Source organism: Acipenser ruthenus, chromosome 23 (assembly GCF_902713425.1).
Source record: "Acipenser ruthenus chromosome 23, fAciRut3.2 maternal haplotype, whole genome shotgun sequence".
NCBI classification, from domain to species: domain Eukaryota; kingdom Metazoa; phylum Chordata; class Actinopteri; order Acipenseriformes; family Acipenseridae; genus Acipenser; species Acipenser ruthenus.
This window is the reverse complement of record NC_081211.1, coordinates 18,592,520-18,615,871: the sequence shown is the minus strand read 5'-3', so window position 1 is coordinate 18,615,871 and position 23,352 is coordinate 18,592,520. Positions and strand designations below refer to the sequence as shown.

The following is a 23,352-nucleotide window of genomic DNA, read 5'->3' as shown; positions in this document are numbered from 1 at the left end:
ATGAACCCTGTTCATCTTTAAGACACTCAGTCCTGCCAGACAAGGCTGTTTTTAGCTGTTAAGAAACCATGAGCAAATTTTAATAAATTATTGCAATCATGACACCATGTCAACAGTATGATCCTAATCACAATGGCAATGCTCTGTTTCCTCATATAGGCAAGGGAAGCTGGATGTGGGTTGTATTGGTAATTGTGTACTGTATGTACCATTTGGAATGAAAGAGTCAGACTGGGGACAGACTTGTAATAAGTAATTTTATTTTTATTAGAAACTTGCTGGTCTTGTATTACTTTGAATATATTGTATAATTGCAGTAAACCATTAATCCCAAGGTAAACTGGCAAACAGCGCAGCTATGCTGCAGGCACAAATACCAAGCACAGCGTTTGAAAGTAACTTTAGAAAATGCTGACATTGCTATCAGGTGTTTAATAATTTACTAATTTAGGTTCTGGAAAAACCTTTTGTGACTGCAACTTGAAATATCCTTAAATATGCCTTTTACTACTCAAGATTGTTTTGTTTTATTAATTGATTAGTGTTGGCAATATAGATATTGAATCCCTACTGTACTTTTTTTTTCTCGTACCCTGGGAATGCTACCGAACACATTCCATGTGTTTCATCATCAGGAGCTTGTTATAATATAGACTGGAGAAACACACAACAATATCCCCATTGTACTATATCATGCTGCCAAAGCCATCTTGAGTAATTGCTCCAGCGTACATATCAATAAAATGCTTTATTGTAGGCTCTCTGGTGATAAACTTTCAAAACAGTTTAGCACTAATTTTCAAAATGATTTGCACCCCTGTAATAATAGTTTGCTTAATTTACTATTAAAAAAAAAAACATTGTGTGATGACATGTCAAGCCCACAACTACTCTTGCTATCCAAGAGTGAAAATACTTTTACCAAAATGGCCATAGTCGCCTTTGCAAAGTGCTAGAGATTTGCAACTTATGCCAAAGAGCAAGCATCTCCAGTGTATTTATTTTGAACCTTACTTAATTTGAGGTTTTTAGCATCATTTTGATTTATACATTTTTAAAAGTTTATTTTATTCTCTCTAAAAAAGCACAACAATGAGCTGAATGATTGCACACTTTTCCTTTATTGAAGCAAAACATGCCAGGCACCCATCCAGTTTTGTAAGTCCAGTGGCATGGAGTTCAGATTCTGTGCTTCAGGGAGCGTGAAATAGGTTTCAAGACCATGAAGCGATTCACCTTGGAGGCATTCTGCTGAACTCGCCCTGGTCTTCAGAGGACAGCACGTACAAGTTCCCTCTGTAGTCTCATACTATGTGTCTCATGTACAATGTGCTTTACCTAACAACTGGTTCAGATAAAACCTTTCTTGCTGGGGATATGGTAACAATGGTTTTTTAGATGTTTTCCTCCAGAGCAGATGGAGAAATTGAGTTTGTTGTGCTGTGAAGCGTGTTTTAACCTCCACAAAATACCTCGGGGAGGTATGCGCGATGAACTCTCCAGTGAGGACGGGCACAAAGAAGAGCGCTAACTCCATTCCTTACCTGACAGGTCAAGGTAGAACAGATTGGGGCAGTGTACTGGGATCTCAAATACTAACCTCCAGAAGTGACTGGGACAGCATGTGTCACTGGAAAGAATGGGTCCCAAGATGGAACCCAAAGGAGACACTTGTTTTGCTTGTTTGTTTAACTGCTACAAACTAAAGTAACTTACGGAGCAGGAGGACTGGAGATCGGTTGTTTTGATCGTAGCCTTTTGTGTTTCAGGCTGCATTATGGCACAATGAAATAATTGGACACTAAAACTGTTTCCTGATTTCTGTTTTAGTATATTCTTCCAAAATAATCTATTGACGAAATAATATTGCAACTTATTTCCATTCCTAAAGGGAGTTTCAGATGATCAAATAGCTGAGCTTGGGGCTATCAGTTATTTGTTATAAAATAAATACATTTATGGAGCAATGTCGAAGAACACCTCCATAAATAAGCCAACTGCTTTTTTATTTATTTATTTTTTAAATCACAGTTGACCTAACATTGAGAAATGGTGTCACTGACATTAGTCAACAGCAGGCCATGGTACCATATTCAAAACCAGGCAGGAAATTGTTTACAGTGGTTGTTTCAGTACCTGACAATGGTTGCTGGTGTTGTGAGTAATCATGATCAATCAGGCTTGACCACATATTCCCAGAATGGATCAGTTAAGGTTTAACACTTGTTGATGACCTGCAAAATAAGCTGCAGCCTCAGGAACCGAAATGTGTGTTTTGTTTTTTTTTGTTTTTTGTTTTTTAAATTTAGTCGTTGCCAATTAGTTTTTTATTATTTTCTCCCCAATTTGAAATGCCCAATTATTTTTAGGCTCAGCTCACCACTACCACCCCTGTGCTGACTCGGGAGGGGCGAAGATGAACACATGCTGTCCTCCGAAGCATGTGCCGTCAGCTTCTTTACACTCTGCAGACTCACCGTGCAGCCGCCTCAGAGCTACAGCGTTGGAGGACAACGCAGCTCTGGGCAGCTTACAGGCTTACAGGGGTCGCTGGTGCGCGGTGAGCCAAGGACACCCTGGCCAACCTAACCCTCCCTCCCCCCGGACGACGCTCGGCCAATTGAGTGCCGCCCCCTGGGAACTCCCGTCCGTGGTCGGACCGGACTCGAACCGGAGACGTCCAGGCTATAGAGCGCATCCTGCACTCTAGCGAGTGCTTTTACTGGATGCGCCACTCGGAAACCATGAAATGTGTTTTATTAAAAAGTAGTCTTGTACTAAGTACAGACATGTAATGTAGTTTTACGATCATATTTTGAAATTGACTGGCTTTTTTTTTTTTATTTAAATGGTCAATATGTAAAGAGAATAAAGAAACAACATTTAGATAATAATAAAAAAAACCTTTTCAATTAAAAGAATGCCCAAATCATTGTTATTTATATTTTGGGGAATGTGCAAATACAAAGAAATTACCATGGTGGACCATGGTCCAGTCATGATACTTTTGACCATGGCTTACCACCAAGGTCAACAACCATGATGTACATTCTGTAGTATACTGGGTTAAGTACCCTTTCTAAATAAAATGTACACAAACATTAAAGGACAAGGGTCTGTAAGATGAGGAATTCTGCCTACATTATATTGCACAACTACTGTACCACAGGGCAGGGGTGACCAAACATTTTTGGCTCCAAGCCCCTCCATAACATAAGGCATTGTCATTGAGGACCCCCACCTGAAATTTAGATTTTGATACCTTTAGTGAGAGAGGCTGTTTGTTGGTACAGGTAGAAGTGCTACTGCTTTCAGTGTTATTTCTCAGATGTTTGCATAGTGCTACAAACAATGTTACATTAAAAAAAAAAAAAAAATAACAGCAGCATTTGTGTACATTAATTGATGCCCCCCGGTCTGGGTCATTTGGGAGAGAACATTTTTGTATGTGCTATGGTCCCCTTGAAATCCTCTCGCGGCCCCCAGTTTGGGATCCCCTTCCATAGGGTTTATTTTACAGTAAATGTGGTGTTTTTGGCAGTCACTTGTTGATACCTTGTCCTTTATGCAGTTCCATATCAATTCAAAGGGTGAACTTATAAATACACTTTTTAATATTTTGTTGATGTACCACGCACCTTAAAGCAAGTGGACCATACATAAAAAAAAATCTAGGGTCAATAAACATACTCTTTAGACTTTGATTGCATTGTGTCAACCATTAGAGAATGATTAAAGGCAGATTCTAGGAACATGCATATTATGAGTCTAAATATAGGGATTTACTTTAAGTAAACACTAACAAGGTACTGTACACAGGTAACCATGTCTCATTGTAAAAGACGCAGAATACTAAATTGTAGCTGTCTATTTGTTTGTCCATCTGTCTTATCGTGCAATCAAGATAGTCACGGAGGTCATAGTCCCACAGGTACATGGATTTTTGGAAGCCTTTGAATGGCAGGCTGGTCCTTTTTTAGAATGAATCCAATATGGATACACTTCCAGTTGTAGAACTAGCTACAATATTGGTACCTTTCTATTGCGTGGAATGTTTAGGAATTGCATGAATTGGACTTTGATTAATAAGTACAAAATGGTAACAGATGTATCTTAAGAAATCTATAGAATATCCCATGTACAGTGTTGCTGTTGATTGAGTACGTCACTGAAGGGCTGTCCTCATAACCAAGGCACTCTATGAATGCTTTGGAGCATTTGGTTTATAAAGTACATTTATATAAACATATTTATATAGAACACATTTTGGTATTGGAAAAAGCAAAAGCTGTTCATGGAAAAAAAAACATGCAAGCACATTTTTGCATACACACAGCACTAACCTACATTATGTACCAAACTGAATTTTCAGCTATAAATGTTTAGTCATTTTCTTGTAAACTCTAGCTCACTTAATCAAATTCCAGTTTGTTAATTTGTAATCAATGATAAGTTAATTAGTGTGGAACAGCACAGAATGCTTCTCAGACTTTGGTACTGGACTCTGGTATATATAAAAAAACATATTTGCAAAGTTATTCTCTGTCTATGGTTTGGTTCAGGCGAGCATGTGTGAATGTAACAACAGAAGCATTCATTTGAACTTGGTAAGGAACATTTATTTACTTTGATTTATTTATATTATTTCTGTTGAATTATAGTGCCTCTTCACTATCCTTATTTAACCAGTACGGCTATACAAATTATTGTTGACTGCAGTCTCAAATACAGAATGTATTGCTTTATGGAAGACAACAGTAAAGAAGGAAGGGCGACAGGCTTTAGTAATGCTGGGTTTAAGTGGAGCTTAGAGAAGCGACTCCAGTTTATTCAGCATCCCGACCAGTACAGTATTTTTATACTCTTCACAATTTCAAACTCCACCTCCTAATTCTAATGCTTATTATCTATTGGGCTAATTAAGACTATATCTTAAGAACCCAGTTGCTTGGATTGTATTTATATCCATCTACCAAATCTGCCTCTGTCAATGTTTGAAATATTATTATTATTATTATTATTATTATTATTATTATTAGTAGTAGTAGTAGTAGTAGCTTTGCTGCACAGCGAATTTTAATGAATTTTGATATTTTTTACCATCAATTTTGGAGGCTCCTGGAAATGAACCTATAGTGCCTTATTTGTAAATGGGACAAGATGCATAATGTTATGGCGGGGGGGGGGGGGGGGCCTTGAGTCAAGAAAGTCTGGGAACCCCTGCCCTGTGGTACTGTAGTTCCATTAAAACAATGCCTTGCAGCCAAAATGTATTTGATCAAACGTTTCTGTACATGAACAATTTGTAAGAGGAAGTGTGACAGTCTGGCTCGCAGTGGTGACGTCACGGACCAGGAAGTAGAAACCAAAACAGTGGATGGGCGGTTGAAGCTGAGTGCTGGTGCACTCAGCGTATTTAATAAACAAAACAAAAACAAAAGATTTAACAAAACACCAAAACACAAAACAAAAGGGCACGAGGGCCAAACGAATGAACAAACAAACAAGTAAGTGATGTGCTGGGAAATCCAGCACGTCTTAGCAATTGTTTTTCTAAATATGGCTTTCGCTCTCCGCTCTCCCGTACTCTCCTCTACACTCTCAACCCCGAGTGCAGAGTGCTGCTGGTTTATATACTCTGGCCGAGGGATTAACTAGTTGGTAATTATCTTATTATCCCTCGGCCAGAGTCTGCACGCGTTTGGTAAGGATGCATGACTGTCAGCTAGTTAAATAATCAGTAGCTGATCAGCCATGCATCCTCACGGGGTTTTTAAATATAATAACAAAAGACGCGGCGCTTTTACCCGCGCCGCAAACAAAAATACAAATAATAATAAATAGGGGCGGGACACTCCGCCACACATGCCCCCCCTTGTGCGCAGCACACATGGCCTTTTCGGCCACCTCCCCCCTTAGTCCCCAAAGTCCCGGTCAGCAGTCCCGGCGCAGGAACAGGGGCAGCAACGGGCCAAAGGTGGCGGCCACGGTGGGATGTCCTCCTCCCACCCAAACAGCCGTAGTGTTCCAATGGCCCGCGCACCGGCCAGCTCCTCTGGCCAAAAAATTTTTGGGGGTGGTCTCCAGACCTGCCCCCCCTTCTTCATGGCCGACAGCTCCCCTCCGTGGGGCTCTGGCCACCCTTTCTCCTGCAGCGAAATTGCTGCGGGGGAAGCTGGTCTCCTGACCTCCCCCCCCTTCTTCATGGCTGACAGCTGCCCTTCACGGGGCTCCAGCCACAGTATTTCCTGCCGCGAAAGTGCGGCTGGGGGAGCTGGTCTCCTGACCTCCCCCCCCTTTTCCATGGCTGGCAGCTCCCCTTCGTGGGGCTCTGACCACATGATCTCCGGCCGCGAAAGTGCGGCTGGGGGAGCTGGTCTCCTGACCTCCCCCCCTTTCTTCATGGCCGGCAGCTCCCCTCCGTGGGGCTCCGACCACAGTGTAGTGACCCCAGGCGAAGCAGGATCCCTGGCGACCCCAGGCAAAGCAGGATCCCTGGCGACCCCAGGCGAAGCAGGATCCCTGGCGACCCCAGGCGAAGCAGGATCCCTGGCGACCCCAGGCGAAGCAGGATCCCTGGCGACCCCAGGCGAAGCAGGATCCCTGGCGACCCCAGGCGATGTGGAACAGGCAGCCCCAGGCGATGCGAGGCAGGCATCCCTGGGTGGTGCGAGGCAGGGCAGGAGCAGTCCTTCCCATGACGGTGGATGTGGAACCAGCAGGTATTCACCCTCTGCTGGTGGAGGTGGGAGGGGAAAGCAGTCCTCCCACAGCGGCTGAGACGGAACCAGCAGGTATTCACCCTCTGCTGGTGGAGCTGGGAGTGGCAAGCAGTCCTCCCACGGCGGCTGAGGCGGAACCAGCAGGTATTCATCCTCTGCTGGTGGAGGTGGGAGGGGCAAGCAGTCCTCCCACGACGGTTGAGGCAGAACCAGCAGGCATTCATCCTCTGCTGGTGGAGGTGGGAGGGGCAAGCAGTCCTCCCACGACGGTGGAGGCGGAACCAGCAGGCATTCACCCTCTGCTGGTGGAGGTGGGAGGGGCAAGCAGTCCTCCCACGACGGTGGATGTGGAACCAGCAGGCATTCACCCTCTGCTGGTGCAGGTGGCGGAGGCAGAGGCAGCTCTTGCTGCTCTGCTCCTGGTGATGGTGGAGACAGAAGCAGCTCCTGCTGCCCTGCTCCTGGTGGTGGTGGAGACAGAGGCAGCTCCTGCTGCTCTGCTCCTGGTGGTGGTGGAGGCAGAGGCGATGGGGCGGATGCTGGCCACTCAGAGGGAGGCTGTGGCGGTGCTGGCTCCCTCTGCTGTGGCGGCTGGGCTGGTGTGTGCCGTGCTCCCTTCAGCAGCATAAATAGAGGCTGCTGGGGAACACCAGCATCCTGCCCTTCTCCCCCCCAGAAAAATTCAGGGGGTTGAGCCTGTAACTCCTCCCCTTCTGGCTCTTGGGACTGCAGTTTGGGTCCTAAGGCTGTGGAAGCGCAGACTTCCACCTCTTGGGCTATGGACGCACCGACTCCCCCCTCTTTGGGCTGTGGACGCACCGACTCCTCCCTCTTGGGCTGTGGACGCACCGACTCCTCCCTCTTGGGCTGTGGACGCACCGACTCCCCCCTCTTGGGCGTAGGACGTTCGGGCTCCTCCCACTCGGGCGTAGGACGTTCGGGCTCCTCCCACTCGGGCGTAGGACGTTCGGGCTCCTCCCACTCGGGCGTAGGACGTTCGGGCTCCTCCCACTCGGGCGTAGGACGTTCGGGCTCCTCCCCAGGCTGTGGAGGCGAAACCAGCAGGCATTCTCCCTCTGCTGGTGGAGACAGTAGCGATGGCTCCTCTCCCTCTGATGCTGGAGACGGTAGCGATGGCTCCTCTCCCTCTGATGCTGGAGATGGCAGCGATGGCTCCTCTCCCTCTGATGCTGGAGACGGTAGCGATGGCTCCTCTCCCTCTGATGCTGGAGACGGCAGCGATGGCTCCTCTCCCTCTGATGCTGGAGACGGCAGCGATGGCTCCTCTCCCTCTGATGCTGGAGATGGCAGCAGCAGAGTCTCTCCCATATCCGCAGCCAGGTAGTTGAACACCATGGCTGCGATGTCTGGGAGGGAAGCTGGGTGGTGTTGCTGTTCCCAGGCCTCCCAGCGCTCCCCATCTCTTGCCCACAGGAGGTTGATCACTGCAGGGAGGGCTTCCTCATAATCCCTCCCCGGCTCCACCAGCCAGTCCCAGACTCCCTCAGAGGAGAGTGCATTCGTCCTCTTTGGAGGATGCAGGTCCTCCCTCACTGGACGCTCTGGCTCCTCTTTCTCCTGCCATGGAGGGGGTTGGTCTGGTGCCACGTGCCCAACCTCACCAACCGCGAAGCACCACTCCTCACCCTTCAGGCAGGTGAGGCAGATATCCAGTGTGGCAAGGTAAGGCTGATGCTGCTGTTGTTGCTGCTGCTGCTGCTTTCTCCTCCGGCTACTTTTCCCCATTTTTAATTTGAAAAAAAAACACGAACAAACAAAAAAAAAACGCACTTTTCAATCCTGGTCCGGCTGTTGGAGGCGTTGTTTGTCCCACGCAGGACACCATATGTGACAGTCTGGCTCGCAGTGGTGACGTCACGGACCAGGAAGTAGAAACCAAAACAGTGGATGGGCGGTTGAAGCTGAGTGCTGGTGCACTCAGCGTATTTAATAAACAAAACAAAAACAAAAGATTTAACAAAACACCAAAACACAAAACAAAAGGGCACGAGGGCCAAACGAATGAACAAACAAACAAGTAAGTGATGTGCTGGGAAATCCAGCACGTCTTAGCAATTGTTTTTCTAAATATGGCTTTCGCTCTCCGCTCTCCCGTACTCTCCTCTACACTCTCAACCCCGAGTGCAGAGTGCTGCTGGTTTATATACTCTGGCCGAGGGATTAACTAGTTGGTAATTATCTTATTATCCCTCGGCCAGAGTCTGCACGCGTTTGGTAAGGATGCATGACTGTCAGCTAGTTAAATAATCAGTAGCTGATCAGCCATGCATCCTCACGGGGTTTTTAAATATAATAACAAAAGACGCGGCGCTTTTACCCGCGCCGCAAACAAAAATACAAATAATAATAAATAGGGGCGGGACACTCCGCCACAGGAAGTAATAGGACATGCTGTCTAATGTTCATGTGGATCACCACAGTGTAACATTGAGAGACTTCTCGTTCAAATGTTTGTCAGAATATGTTTTGTTTCTTTTAGTATTTCTAAATTCAGCCCTATAAAGTGTTTAATAGTTATGGATGTTACCAACATTACACTTTTTACAGTATCTGCAATGAATGACTGTATACTTGCTTTCAAAGTAACACATTGGAGGCTTTTCAATTTAAGAATAGGGTTAAATGATGTATTTTTTTTTATAATCCAATAACAGTATACAGTAATAATACATTTGACAATGGGAACAATTGGATATTTTGGGATTGGATCTATTGTAAAATTAGTAATTTAAATTAATTGAATCAATTATCAGTATAATGTGTGTGTGTTTTTTTTTTTTAATTTAAAGATCATCTTTTAAAATGGTCATATTATATAATTTAATAATGTACCTCATTTTGCCCCATGTAAAGGGACTTATATTTTCATTTCTTGCCAGTTTAATATATTGTTAAATGTGTTCTGTGTGGTTTGTGATTCTAGTAAAATTATTATTTACCATGCTATTCCTGCATAAATTGCCTCAGAAAAAAACTCTTAAAGGCTGATTGTGGGGGAAGAATATTATTGTTGCACTTTCCAAATGAAGTCCAGTGAAGCTTTGTCCACTGAAGCCTGTGCATGACTGATCTGCTTCCCCACCTCACTTCCCAACAATGTGGCTTAGTAAGCATGGCAAATAATGATTCAAGCGGAATCCATACTGAACACACATCATAGGAGAACAAACAGGAAAATGTGGATTCTGTAAAGTATCACTTTAATGTTTAATAGGATGTCATTGTGAATTTCTGTTTAGTCTCCCAGACTCAAGGGGTTATGGCTTCCCGTTCTCTTGAAACCTCCAGTCCGCATGTGTCCAGAATTCAGACGGCCCTCCACAAAGGAGCACCCTGCCCACTGGCTAACTGCAATGGTAACCATCAGTAAATATATTCACTTTAAAGGTTTCGTGAAAACAGTTGCATTGCTACTGTCACGTCCACACACGTCGAATCTGCCCTGGAGGGACCCAAGAGTAGTTCAGTCTCAAGGTTTATTTAATCCCTGGCCTCTTTGAGACAAGGGGACAGATTTATCAAGGTCTTTAAGAAATGTGGTTTGTTATAGAAAGCTTCTTAGTATTGCTACATATTTGAGTGTTTTATAAATATGGATGAATCATGAGGTCTTGAATGTTCATTGCACTGTCCCCCTACACTCTGCTGGGGAGTTGGTGTAACTCTGGCTTGGATTAAAGAGCATCACCAGCACCACTTCCTGAAGCACTTCAAAGGTGCTCTATGCAGTACTGACCAGGCCCAACCTTGTTAACCTTCACAAATCTAACAAGATTATACTCTGCTGCTATTTCAGGCATGAGGCTTCCAGGAACCCATCCCTACCCCTTCCCAGTTGCTGACCATGGATACCTCTGCCCAGGGTCAGCAGGAGATCTTGTTGGCAGTGTGGACCGATTCGAACCAGAGCCTCACTTGCCCAAAGCATGGGAATGCCAGAGACTGCCTAAGGTGCAAGGTGAGTGGTCACATTGATAGGGCCATATGCTGCTCAAGATATTGTAGGCTAAGGCCATGAAGAAAAATTGAAGCACTGCTTATGAAGCTTACACAAGCAATTTGTAAACTAAATTTAAATCTGCCTGCTTCGGGGCTTTTAGAATATCACTTGTGTGTTAGGTTGGTAACGTGTTGGGTTTCCTTTCAGAGCCAAGACAAGAAGAGACATGGACAATAAAGTCCCGGTTCATCTCCTTCATGAAGGTCCCAATGCTGCTTTTATTTCTCTACATGTTTGTGTGCTCCCTGGATGTCCTTAGCTCAGCCTTCCAGTTGGCAGGAGGTAATTTGTATGTTCATTTATGACAAAGTACCGTAGGCTTAGCAAAGGGCTATGCTCCCATGTTGCAGTGTGATAGGGTACTAAAATGAAATGGACAGCTAGTCTAACAAACTGAAGGAGCTTCGCGTCACCTGACCCAGTAGAGTAGAAGCTCACAAGTCAGAAGGGTTTGAATTCAAATCAGTTTGTTCATGAAACCTTGCAACTTGGTTTCAGTTGTTATCGCTTTACATATGGTGGCAGCGGTAGGATGCCTAACTGACCCTTTGCAACAAACTGAGAAAATTAATAAAGAAACTGTCAGGATTTGTGCAGGTGTGTTGTGAATGAGCATCTTTCATTTATTAAGTATTACCACTTTCTTCCTGCAGGCAAAGTCGCTGGAGATATTTTCAAGGACAACGCTATTCTGTCAAACCCAGTTGCTGGGCTAGTGGTGGGGATCCTGGTGACTGTTCTGGTTCAGAGCTCCAGCACATCAACGTCTATCATTGTCAGCATGGTATCCTCAGGATGTAAGCCTTTTTATGATTCATAGAAAGGGCTTAAGGTGGAAAAGATATTGACTAATTCTTAAAGCGCTTTATTTATGGTACAGCATGTTTTGTTTTTTGACAGGTACCAAATGATGAATCATAAAGAAGATCATAGTAAATATTCTGTGATAAGTACGATCAATTCAGATTTAACACATGGTTAGCTTTAGCAGGGGTCTGGTTGCTCATATTCCTAGCACCTGGTCATTTAAAAAAAATACAATATAGTACAGGTTACATTGTGAGTTTATAGCCTTACGTTAACTACTTAATACTGTTGCAGTTTTTAGGCTTTTTTTCCAAAACCATATTTCACTTTACAGTATAACCACCTTGTATCGGCATATTAAAATGTCTTGCCAATGACCTCTTATGCCTGTATTGTTTTATTTTTGTCCTGCAGTATTTTCAGTAGAAGCTGCCATTCCTATTATCATGGGCTCAAACATTGGGACCTCAGTCACAAATACCATAGTAGCGCTAATGCAGGCTGGAGATAGGAATGAATTTAAGCGGTAAGCAGCTTTTCAGGGTTCTTTGTGGGTTGCTCAACCCTGACAATTAAACAGCATTTATTGCATAGAGAAATACTATTTCAAAGTCTGGATGTTCCTGGAGCATTTAGCAGTAAACAAATCAACAACCTAAGGCAAAGGCTAACAGTACATTTTCTAAGAGAAAAAAAACAATCGCAATGGAATAAATCTAGCAAGGAACAACTTACATTTAGTTGCATTAAGTAACAGTTCAAAGTAATTTCATGCAAGTGTGATAATGTGTTAATTTTAATTTCTCTAAGAAAATGTGCCTTTTGCTTTTCATCCAAAATAGTGCTTCTTGTGTTCTATAAATCTTCCAATAACTGTTGGTATCATGACTCATTAAGGACATAGAGGGATTTAAAAAAAAAAATATATATATTTTAAGTTCAGTTGTTCCTTGCTGAGTTTTTTCTTTTTCCTTGCAGTGCGTTTGCTGGTGCCACAGTCCACGACTGCTTCAACTGGCTCTCTGTGCTGGTGCTGCTGCCCCTCGAGGTTGCCAGCGGGCTCCTGTATCACCTCACTGTGATTGTAGTGGAGACTTTCCAGATCCGGAGCGGAGAGGACGCTCCTGAGCTGCTGAAGATCATCACTGAGCCTTTCACAAAACTCATCATACAAGTAATGCCTCCTACTCGGGGACATGCCAAGTGTGCAGAAACTAAAGATTTACTAGGCTCTTACTCTAGTGCAAATTGTGTCGCTGTTGTTAAACTGGTAATGTTCTAGAACATGTTAAAAATAACTGGCAGGGTGCTTGAAGTTTCCCTTAAATTGAAACAGAGTTAACTTCTGTCAAAGCCTAGTAAATGTTGCTTTCATTTATAGTATTGGCACTGTAGGTTTAGTGTATATTTAAGTAGATGTTTGTTGCATTAGAAAATGTCAGTTATGGAATTTCCTGTTTTAAATGTAAACAAAACAAAACAAAAAAGGCCCACAACATCCTACTGCTGTCAGTGCGTACTGTCAGCAATGTCCAAATTCTGATAAACACTGCAGATTAAAACAAAAAAACGTTTCCCTCTTAGCATCCAACAGAGAGCACTGCTACAGTGTTCTGTACTTAAAGGGTTGATTATGATGGACAAGAAATACATTTTCATATACAGTAGTGAATCTGTTCTTTTTTATTTATTTTATACAGCTGGACAAATCTGTGATCACAGGCATTGCGACTGGAGACGAGAGTCTGAGGAATAAGAGTCTGGTGAAGGTGTGGTGTAGGACCAGCGTCTCTGTGGTAAGAGTCTCTGCAGCCACACACAGAGCCAGCACCTTACTTCCATAGAACACTGAAGACCATTGCTTAACCCCATGTAGAACAGACATGTGTAGCATTGCTACCTTTTCACATAGATATTCTCTGCTTTAGTTTAGTGATACATGCAATGCCCCCCCCTTTTTTTGCTTCCTAGTAAATCGAGGCTATGTCCTCAACATACTGTACATGTAATGGTTATCTATTGGAAGTGTAACCCCAATTCCCTTTTTTTTCTATCCATCCTTAGTCCTCTCTGAATGTCACAGTGAGCACTCCCTTGAACTGCACCTCATCTGAACTCTGCTGGACAGAGGGAGACACAACCTGGACCACGGTTAACCAGACACTGGATACCCATACTGATAAATGTAGGTCTATAACCTCCCACTTTTATATTAGAATGAAACTGTGTACAATAATGTCTAGCTCTCTCTCTCTCTGTGGGCAATTCTGTAGAACAGAAGTTTTATTGTCCTTTCCTTAGTGTTGCATCAACAGTTGGGTACCAGTATAACCCTATATCATATTTTCTTAAGAGTCTGACATTATTTGATTATTAATAGTTGTATTTTTGAAAAGTTACTGAGTGGTGAAATTAATCAATACCCAGCATTGATCAATTTTATGTCTCCCTGGATAAGCCCAATCTTAATAAGAACATTCTACAGTTCCAGGGAATCCACCTGGATTGCATTAAGCACCTCTTTTTAGGGCTAATCCTGTGATAACCACATGATTCCCCAGGGCTGTTTAATGCTCTAACAAATCCAGCCATGGATTGTTCCAGGGGGTGTTATAGGCTGATCAACTCCAAGCTTAAAATTTAAAATATGTTTTAAATTGCTAGATGTTGCTATGGGAATATGCAAAGGCACTAGCATGAATATTATAGCTAATAAACACATTTATGAAAAAAAAATAAAGAATTGTATTAAAAAAAAAAAAATGACAGCCCACCAGACTGGAGGAGCCCTGAAACATATTCAGTTGCAGTTTTTAACCTGTTTCTTGCTTGATTGTTTTGCACTGGACAGCTGGGAATATGTTGCCAGATTATAAACTATGCTGCCTATTTATTCTTGATGATTAGATTATGTGCACTGTAAATGTCTCCTTAGTTTCTTCAAAATAGATGTTGTGAGTAGCGATGAAAACCATAACTGTAACATATTTTTGGATTGTTATGGTATTTTTCATAGCATTTGTAATCCATACAACTGGCAACTGCCCTTTGCAGACTTTTACATGCTGCACTTCCCATTGAAGGAATGCATCCAACACACAATTTGCTTCTGAGAGTTTGTAGGGGAAACAAATGAAATCTGAATGTCTTTTTTGAGGGTTTTTATTTCTTTTTGTTATTTTTTTTAAACCTGAAACCATTTCCAGATGTTTTCCATTTATTTTCATGAACACTGCCCTGAACAGTGGAGAACTGCTCCTTTTGTACACCTTAGCTCCGCCCCCTCCCCATTACCTGGGATTGGAGGCAGGTGCATGTCATTCCCCTCCACCAGCCTCCTATCAAGCCAACGCCTACGGAAAATTAACCCCGTAGTTGCCAGAGCCTGCAGGATGGACAGATTCCTCCTGTTCCCTCTGCTGGTGGGAGGTGAACTTTTCAGTGCAGGGAAATCATCTACCCTGTCACAGAACCATGTACTTTTAAAGAAAGAGATTGAGTTAGTCATATTTGCTTTATTTCTCATTAAGAATTCCCTGTTGCAATAGTATATAACTCACATGAATATCATTTTTATTCATAACCACAACTTGAATAACCAAACCTTGTTTAACCATACTGTGTCAGCCCTTCAACCCTGTTGTCATTGTGTCCATTTCCAGGTAATCACCTCTTTGTGAATTCCGGCATGCCAGACTTGGTGGTGGGGCTCATTCTGTTAGCTGCCTCACTGGTGGTTCTCTGCACCTGCCTGCTGCTGCTGGTCAAGCTGCTCAACTCTGTCCTGAAGGGGCAGGTTGCTAAAGTGATCCAGAAAGTCATCAACACAGGTGAGTCACTCAGTATCCCATCACTGGTGTACCATTTAAAGGCTTCACGGGTGGTTTCACAGACCCAATTTAGAACTAATCTTGGACTACCAAATGATACCAATCGCAGTCCAAAATGAGTGCTAATCATTGTATGTGAAACTAGCAGTTAATGTTTGATGACTATAAACATTTTGAATGTTGCCTAACAGTTGTGAAAAACATCAAATACAAGTGTTAGCCTTATTATTTATACAATAGCAATTGTACAGTATAAGGCAGGGGTGGCCAACCCTGGTCCTGGAGAGCCATAATCCTGCAGGGTTTCTAGGTATCTTTTTAAATCATCAGTGGCTAAACACCTGGAAAATATTAATGTGTTGACCAATTAAGAAAATAGGTTCAACTGAGAACTTGGGTGGAACGAAAACCAGAAGACCTTGTGGCTCTCCAGGGCCAGCGTTGGCCACCCCTGGTTTAAGGTCATTTATTTCAAATTCAATGTATTAGTTTTTTAGTTTGTAATGTATTACACCATATGAGTAAAAGTCTATATTTATGTGTAAAGTATCAGTACTGGAGGGATTTGTATAGTACAAAATGTACATATTTTTGAAGGATTTTATTTCATTCTTCCTTTTGATTTCCTAAATGTTTACCCCTTAAATTTTGTTCATCCATTCCTCATAAGTTTTACCATAAATATACTTTTGAATTGTAACAGGTTTTCTTTTTAAGTCATCCCAAGTAAACAATTTAACTCTCAGTGGATTGTTGCGGCATGCTGCCATCCATTTCTTTGGTAAGTGAATTTAAGATGAGCAAAGTTGTTGAATTGTTGTCTTCCGCAGATTTTCCATATCCATTTGGGTGGCTGACAGGATACCTGGCCATGGTTGTAGGAGCAGGGATGACATTCATCGTTCAAAGCAGCTCAGTGTTCACGTCTGCCATCACCCCACTTATTGGTAAGACTCAGCAGGGTTTTTTAGGCCTTGTGGGTCTAAGGGAAGTGTTTTGGTTCCAATTCAGAAGCAAAGACCATTAAACTATAAACATGGCGTCACTTTTAAACATACATAACATTTGAAATACCATTAAACCAGTCTACTTTAAAATAGTCACTTTATTTAGTGGGGTAGTTTTCTTTAATCAGTTGGCAGCTCCAATGGGCAGCAGTGTGGAGTAGTGGTTAGGGCTGTGGACTCTTGACCAGAGGGTTGTGGGTTCAATCCCAGGTGGGGGACACAGCTGCTGTACCCTTGAGCAAGGTACTTTACCTAGATTGCTCTAATAAAAACCCAACTGTATGAATGGATAATTGTATGTAAAAATAACGTGATCTTGTAACAATTGTAAATCGCCCTGGATAAGGGTGTCTGCTAAGAAATAAATAATAATAATAATAATAATCTTACCTGTCATGCGCTTCCTAGGTCCTCCAGTGTGTCTCCACCCATTCAACGACACCTTTCTAATTGCTTACCCAATGTACTGGACATGCTTTGCACTCAGTGAACTGCTTTCATGACCTACAAATAGTTCATCCATGAGTTACTATGTTGCTCCTTTTTAAAATTGAAAATTTTTCCACGTCCGCTATTTTAAACTCTGTTGTCTGTCCTCATTTCCACTGTGGTGATGATTAGCCATGACTTGGATATGTAATGTCTAGATTGAATTAAGTCCTCAATTATAGATTTACAGAATTTAAAAAGAAAAAAAAATCCTGCTGAAATGTTCCTTTAATTAGCTGTACAAAATCACAATTTAAGTCAAGTGGAAACTGCCTAATATGTGCAGATAAGGATTTGTCTAATCTTCATAACTTTATTACAGTTCTCTTCTAATTCCCAATGGAGGAAATTTGCAGCATCCCAATAGCTTAATTACCTTGCTGATAATTAACTAGCAGGTGACTCATCTGTATTTAATAATTCTCATTCCCTGACTCCTGTAATTAACAAGCAGCTTAAGTTCAAACCACCTGGTTCAGAGCAGCTGAGCTACATCATTGAACTGTTAATCATTAAGATGACGTTAGAAAGGGAAATGTAGGATTTAGCTCCTGTTTCTTTTGGTTTCAGGTATTGGTGTGATTAGTATTGAACGTGCCTATCCACTCACTCTCGGCTCCAATATTGGCACCACCACCACTGCCATTCTCGCTGCCCTGGCCAGTCCGGGGGACAAGCTGGCAGCAGCTTTTCAGGTAACAGCTACTGGAGTGGTGATACTTATTTGATATCTTTTTTTTTTTGTTACCTCATTTGCCAGGTTTGATCCCTTATAAATGTTCAACAGTGTGCCATCTAAAAAAAAGCATAAAATTGCGTAGTAAAGCACAAAGCAGTATAGCGATAAGTCTAAGAATGAGAAGTCTAAGAAACATTGCAAACTGTTAACACTTTCAATATCTGCTAGTGTCATCTTCTCTCCACCATCTCCACATTATCTCACTGAAATGTCTCACTGTGAAGCATGATAGGAATTATATGTAATTTAGGTTCAGGTAAAGTATTACATTTCTGACTATCATGTCAACACTAATTTGCATGTCCTGCATTCTTTTCTGAATACAATAGTCTTCATTAATACATCATTTTAAATCAATGCAAATACATAGCACTATATTTTGAGTTGCATAGCAAAACAGTATGTTTGTAATACCTATTTTGCTAGGGTATTGGTGAACTCCTGATAACACCCACCCCCCCATTGTCACCTGTTTTGATCAGTCTCATTTGACATGATAGTATTATTAGGGTATTACTGCAGTTCACAGAAGTGGTTCTCCAGTCCTTGTATATCCTAATTGAATAAACCCCCTATTTTATGCTATTTTAGATTGCTCTCTGCCATTTCTTCTTCAACATCTTTGGTATCCTCCTGTGGTACCCCATCCCTTGCACACGCTTGCCCATCCGTATGGCCAAGACCCTTGGGGAGCGCACCGCCAAGTACCGCTGGTTCGCAGTGCTCTACCTGATCATTTGTTTCCTCCTTCTGCCTTCGCTGGTCTTCGGGCTCTCCATGGCTGGGTGGCAGGTCATGGTGGGAGTAGGAGCTCCCTTTGCAGGGATCTTGGTTTTCATCGGCTTCATCAACTGCCTTCAGACCAGAAGCCCAGACCACCTGCCAAAGAAACTGCAGAGCTGGGACTTCCTCCCCGGATGGATGCATTCTCTGAAGCCAATGGACACATTCATCACCAACGCCACGCTGTGCTGCACAGACCATTGCAGCTTCTCAAAGGAGAGTGACACCCAAGACTTGTGTGCATTCCCAGAGAAGTCTCCCCAGGGGAAAGACAAGCTAGCTTATGAGAACCCAGCCATTGCCTATCTGGATGAGAGCCCAACAGCCACCCCTGTGCTGACCCTCCGCGGACTTGAGAGGCAGAAAAGCACACAGCTTTAGGTGATGGGTTACAGAGTAGATTTGTTTTTCAATGTTATTTGATCAATCTTTACTAGTTTGACTGCACACTGTTTTAACAGGATCCCAGCCAAAGGCATGTTTGTATACAAAAGAACCAATTGATTCTCCTGTGGTTGTGAATGGCAGGTAGTTTTTTTTAGACATTTGTTAAATAGGAAAGTGTATGTTTTCTTTTTTATGATTGTTTGTATTGTGCTATAACATTAATAAAAAGAAAAAGCAGGAACTGAAAAAGGGTGCCAGGTTTCCAATATTCTTGGCTGGGAACTACAGAACGCTGCAGTTGCCTTTGTTCTCTGCAGGGTTAAGGGGAAAAAAGTTATCTTGGGCAGGTTTGCTTTAGCGACCTCTACTGGTCAGTCAGAAACTCCCTTGCCTTAGAATCTGTGGGTGAAGGAAGGCAGTTGACTTGACGACTAGAACGGAAGTTGTCCGCTGATCTTCAGTCCTGCGGATCGATAAGTGGGTGGCAGCATGAATTAACACAAAAAAGTATTCATCAACTTACAAAAAGTCAATTTTGTTTTCAGAAATGCAACAAGACTGCTGCAGATTAGCTATTATACTTCTAAAATCTCCCAGTTCATAATTTAGACGAACGATCCCCAGGGAATCCCAGTTGAGTTTAATAGTTACATATTACCTTTGATAGCTTCATCAGTGCTGTGCCTTTTGTAATCATATGAGCCATCAAGGTCTCTAGTGTGTCAGTCGACAGGATAACTGATGAGTCCCTCATAGCAATAGAATAAGTGAAAGGTCAATAGAGGCAGCTGTACAGTTCAGATCTGATTTGTGGCTGACCGACTTTATGATAAACTGTACCTAATAGCAGGCACCTCCATGGCAAACAGTCTAATTCATCTCGGGCTCAATGATCCGACATTTTTCAACTTGCTCACACATTTATTGGGCTAAATTTGAACATATTGAAATTGTCTGTCTACAGTAACCATTTTTCTATCAACTTCAAAGTTAAAATATTCAAATATATGTCATCTTAGCAATACTAATACAACATGATGGGTGTTTTTTTGGGGTGTTCATAATACAATATTGTCAGACATTGCAGTCACACAATTCAAAGACTGCACAAAACTCAAGAGCAGTCTTGTTTAGTCTCTTTATTTTTTAAACGGTGCTATAATATTTTTTTGGGAAAGGTAACATTTCAACAGTTTTGGTTATCAAGTACAAGTATTACTAGTAGTATCATTCCTGTAATGTCAGTAGTAAGTAAATATGATTTGTTCTTTTTTGACCATGTGATTGCATTAGGGGCAGCAGTGTGGAGTAGTGGTTAGGGCTCTGAACTCTTGACCGGAGGGTTGTGGGTTCAATCCCAGATGGGGGATACTGCTGCTGTACCCCCAACTGTATAAATGGGTAATTGTATGTAAAAAATAATGTAATATCTTGTAACAATTGTAAGTTGTCCTGGATAAGGGCGTCTGCTAAGAAATAAATAATAATTAGGGTTAGACTGTACTTTGTATCAATGACTATATTATTTTAATAGCATTACATTGTATACATGGTTGTAGAACTCAATGTATCTGACAAAAGTCAACAATAAAAGCTCTGTTACATCTTTCACTTTGTTGGTCTCCTCTTTTTTTTTTGATGAGTCTTAAAATACTGTAGATTTTATAGTCGCTGGTTGTATTTTGTAAATGAAAATCTGAATTCTACAATTTATTCTTGTGTGTCTTATTTAAATCAGTGTCCTCCTTGCCTACAGGTAACGGGACAGGACGGGGACGGGGACGGGGACGGGGGTGGGGTGGGGTGGTGTTTCCATTTCAGAATAAACCAGTGATAGCAAATAATGTGCTCATTGATGATTGTATTTATTGAGAAATGTGTTTTGTAATGGGTGCATGATGTATGCATGCTCTCTCACTACCCACATGCATCTGAAATTCTGAATGGGGTTCATGCTTTGGTGTTGTGAACACCCCCTGTGGAGAGTCTGTTCAGTTTAGCTACTATTGTGTGCACACTTTTGGATCATTTTTACTAATTTTAAGAATTGCTCGAACACACCACTATTAAAGATAGTGGTTTGGCATGAGTATAACAATTATACATTTTCCTTCCTGAACAGTCTAATCCTGACCCTGGATTCTCATATCCTTTTGTATGGCTAACCAGGTAGGGATGCAGAAGCTCCCAGTGTTCACTTACACCTGCTAATCAGTAAATCAAAGCAGGATTATGAGTCATGAATATGAGTCTGGTGGGAGGTTGGACTATGAAATAAATGGTTAATCCACAGTTCATACATTTTTAAACCACTCTCTTTTTTGAATTCCCAAATGTGGAAATTAGAAGCTCCCCCAATGCCTTAAACATACTAATAACTAACTGCTTGAGTGTCTCATTCGCTGCCTGACTTAATCCTCAATCCCTGGGTTCCATAATTAGCATCCATCTTAGAGTTTACACATCTTGTTTATAGCAGCTGAAATTCAGGGCAAGCAGCTTCTAAGATGTAGCCCATAATAACTTAGCAAATCATGGGGAAAATACAGGTTTCTACGGAGATGCATTTTTTTTGTCAGAGAAAGCTTCCTCTGGTGAATAAATACAATATTCTTCTAGTATCTTCCACTGTGTGTAACAACTGGTATGCAAAGGTCATTTTTTTGTTTTGACAGAATGTAAAGCAGTCATGTCACGATTTAACATGAAATAAGACCTCTTTAATCACAACTCTTTTTGGTAAGGAAATTGCAGTATTCCATTGACGACTCTCCACATTTGTGGTATCGTACTGGTACTTGACCTTTTTAAAGACCTTGTAATAAATAGAGTGTCTGACAGTCCAATTGGTATCTCCCTATTTTAGAAGTCAAAAGGCAGACTCTTGTCATGAATTAGCTGGCATGTCATTGAAGTAAAGAATGAGACCCTGAAAGAGGAAAGCTTAAAAAATTAATATCTGAACTGAACACTGAGAAGAGGGCTCTGAAATTGGAGACTGAAAAGCATATGTTTGTATTTGTACTTAATGAATTATTACTCCTTTACATCACAGGGGTCAGTCTGCAGTTAAGACACATCACTTAAAACAATCTCATCTATAAATTGATGTAAACTCTTGAATTACTTACTAATGCTAATTCAGTTTTTCATGTCTGTCCAACTAGAGCATTTTTTTTTAATGTTATCAGAATGGCCAGCAGAGGTCTCTCTTGTGCAAATTAAACTTATTTGAAGCATCAACTCCAAAAAAACATTATATTATTAATGTTTACTTGTAAATATATTAAAATGTTCTATAAGCAAATCCAGATTGATTTGAGACATGTTTTAATAGCCTCTGTTTTAAAGATGAGTGTTTTTCTTTTCTTAATTGGTACCAGTTAAGGTTATACCACCTGAAGTTTGAAGCGTAGCTGAAATATCTATGGCTGGATTAGTTGCATTGCCTGTACTACATCAACCACTTATTTTCTGTGGTAAACCCCAAAGAGTTATTAACTGATTGAATTGACCCGGCCAGCATACTGTCTATGGGGATGGGGGTACATGGCAAAAGGTGTTGCACCCCACATCAGCGCAATCCTACAAATGCCACCACGTCTTCTCTTTCACAAGGCTCAGTGCAGATGCAATGTTGGTATAATGGAAGCTGTGTGTGTGTGTGTGTGTGTGTGTTTTGTTGTTTCCGTGCATAGCAATTTATTTAGATTTGGTTTTTTTTACTTATTTACATTGATAACATTGATGCATAAATTAAGCCACTGAACATATTAAAAGCTTGAGTTCCTAAATGTGCAGATATAATATCTCATACTGGTAGGTTCACAAGTGTATTTATATGAAACTGACATCCTGTGTATATCCCTTCTCAGCTTCTTTAAACAATGGAACATGAAGGTAATTTGTGATTGCCAATGTTTGGACACTTTAGAGGTATAATTTCATATTTTCCCGTGGAGAATTTAGGAGCATTAGTTCTTTCAAACAATGATACGAAATAATTGTCATTTGCAACACTCAAACTCTTTGAAGAGCTGACGTCAGTTATGAATCACGGATCAAGCAGGATAATAATTTTGGATGACACTTCATATAACAAAAAAAAAATTGCTCTGCCAAAGCTATCCAACCTCTCTTTATAAGTACCTTAACTTTTGCATTCCCTAGTTTGTAATACACACTGTAATGTAATGCTGTATGTGTTTTAGCTATTGGAACTCGGTAGTTTTCTTTTCTTTTTAGCAAATGCAATTTATTAATTTTTTAAGGAAGCAAAATCAAGGTTGAATTCAGACTCTGCTGAACTACACTTTGTAAAAGTACAGGGGATATTTTAAAAAGATTACTCTTTAGTTTACTTATATTTATTTAGAAATACAAAGTGTGTTTCAGTGTTTCTAAATTCAGCACTATTAAGCCTTTAATAACTTACGTTTATTATCTATATCTTCAAAAATACTCTAAGGTAGAATTCTAAGGTACATGTACACTGAAAAAAGCACTTCCTAAAAGTTTGTCTGCTTGACTTATATTTATTGAAGGAGAGAAACATCTGTTATTTTAC

General features: G+C 41.5%; 1 protein-coding gene across 1 annotated transcript; it reads left to right on the top strand.

The window, feature by feature from the left end:
• The first annotated feature begins 4,540 nt into the window (after window positions 1–4,540).
• LOC117412802 (sodium-dependent phosphate transport protein 2A) lies at window positions 4,541–20,396 on the top strand. Its single transcript, XM_058996756.1, has 13 exons — window positions 4,541–4,607; window positions 9,983–10,099; window positions 10,540–10,701; window positions 10,891–11,025; window positions 11,397–11,540; window positions 11,965–12,076; window positions 12,529–12,724; window positions 13,251–13,346; window positions 13,615–13,735; window positions 15,213–15,380; window positions 16,211–16,327; window positions 17,447–17,571; window positions 18,207–20,396. Exons 2-13 carry the CDS (start codon window positions 10,003–10,005, stop codon window positions 18,777–18,779), a joined length of 2,046 nt encoding a protein of 681 aa, XP_058852739.1. The 5' UTR covers window positions 4,541–4,607; window positions 9,983–10,002; the 3' UTR covers window positions 18,780–20,396.
• Window positions 20,397–23,352: the final 2,956 nt, after the last annotated feature.